This window comes from Vespula pensylvanica, chromosome 5, assembly GCF_014466175.1.
Source record: "Vespula pensylvanica isolate Volc-1 chromosome 5, ASM1446617v1, whole genome shotgun sequence".
In the NCBI taxonomy this organism is placed as follows: Eukaryota; Metazoa; Arthropoda; class Insecta; order Hymenoptera; family Vespidae; genus Vespula; species Vespula pensylvanica.
In genome coordinates, this window is record NC_057689.1 from 7,751,544 (window position 1) to 7,753,242 (window position 1,699).

Here is a 1,699-nt window from a genome sequence, read left to right on the forward strand (position 1 = left end):
GTAGTGCACGTAGGTACCGCAGCATCTCCGGTAACGAAGATGCATCCAGTCTCTAGCAGGTTTTGACATGAGTTCATTTATATTACTTATAAAATGTATAACACCTGATTGTGTGTTCTTTTTTTTTTTAATTACAAGTATTATATAGATCAATTGAAAATGAGAGCGTACATGTATTTTCTCACATTTTCCCATAAATATTATTCGTATCGTTCAATCTAAGAGAAAATATTGTTGGAAAATGTGCACGTGCAGTTAAATTTGAGTAAAGATATTCGATTATTGTTTTATTCGTTCACACAATAAAGTGGCACAAATGTACGATCGAAGAATAATATTTATAACTTTGTATATATGGTCATATGTATCTTTCATTCAGTCTTAAATTGGCAATATTACAATTTCATTGTTTCCTTTTTTTTGCTTTTCTTCACACTTGAACACACACATATATATATATTTAAATATCAATATCACGTTGAACAACAATATATTTCATAATAGAGAGAATAATTTTTTATAGGCATTCTATCTCTTTACATTCATACTATATACAGCGTTTCGATGTTATGAACCATTTTCATTGATCAAGTGTGAAGCAATTTTTAAAAATTTCTTCATAATAAATTATTGTCAAAGCGTACTTCGCGTTAATAGATAATAGGCACGTAAGCATAGGAACTACAAGAGAATCAATCATAACGTAGGAATGACTTCTTTCAGTAATTTGCACTCTTTTTTTGATATAGATCATTGTATAATACTCAATGTCTACATTCGCGTGTACACCCATAAACGCTCGCATACATACACTCACACACGCCCGCACACCATACACACAGACACACTCACACACACCCGCCCGCACACCATACACATACACACGCGCGCGCGCGCGCGCGCGTGCCTGCCCGCCCGCACACCCGCGCGCGCGCGCGCGCGCCATACATACACACACACACTCCCGCACACCACACACGTACACACACGCGCGCGCGCACACCATACACATACACACACACGCCCGCACACCATACACATACACACACACACACACGCCCGCACACCATACACATACACACACACACACAAGACATGATACATCTTTAATTAAAAATTATTATTTTTACGTACTATCTTTTCACGGAATACACGGACACATTAATTTACATCATTTAACATTCAAATTGAATAACGAGGTACATTTAGGTTTTGTTGTGTTATCAAAGGACAACGATAAAATCTTATCAATATTTTAACATTCGTAAAAAATGATAAACATTTCAATCTCATCGTTTAATTTAGGCCATTTAAAACGTTATAAGCTCGTTTTTCTAAGCCCTTTCAGGTACCACACATTAGTCATCATAGTCTCTATTATAACAACATATTGACACATCATAAAGTTTTTATTTTCCACCGTCCTACTAATTCCAGCTCCGACGATTATACAAGATTTATGCTCGAATAATAGACTAGCATAGTCCATAGAGATTTTATAACTTTTTAGACAAAGTGCTACCAACACCATTTTTCGTCCTTTCGTTTTGTGGTGCAACTTTGTCGTAGAAATTCGAGCGAGCAAGAAACGACTCCGCAACAAAAGAAGTCTTTAGCGTTTCTGCTTATAATCCTCTTGAAAATTGCAGATCATTCTCAGTAAATCCCTTCAATTAGTGTAATTTACTGGACACATTCA

At 36.1% G+C, this 1,699-nt stretch overlaps 1 protein-coding gene across 1 annotated transcript in view; it reads left to right on the forward strand.

Moving 5' to 3' along the window:
• Positions 1-1,699, forward strand: part of LOC122629405 — a 24,751-nt gene that overhangs the window by 21,018 nt on the left and 2,034 nt on the right. Inside the window, exon 11 of the mRNA XM_043812790.1 lies at positions 1,650-1,678. Within this exon, the coding sequence (XP_043668725.1) occupies positions 1,650-1,678 (29 nt within the window). The remainder of the gene's footprint in view (positions 1-1,649; positions 1,679-1,699) is intronic.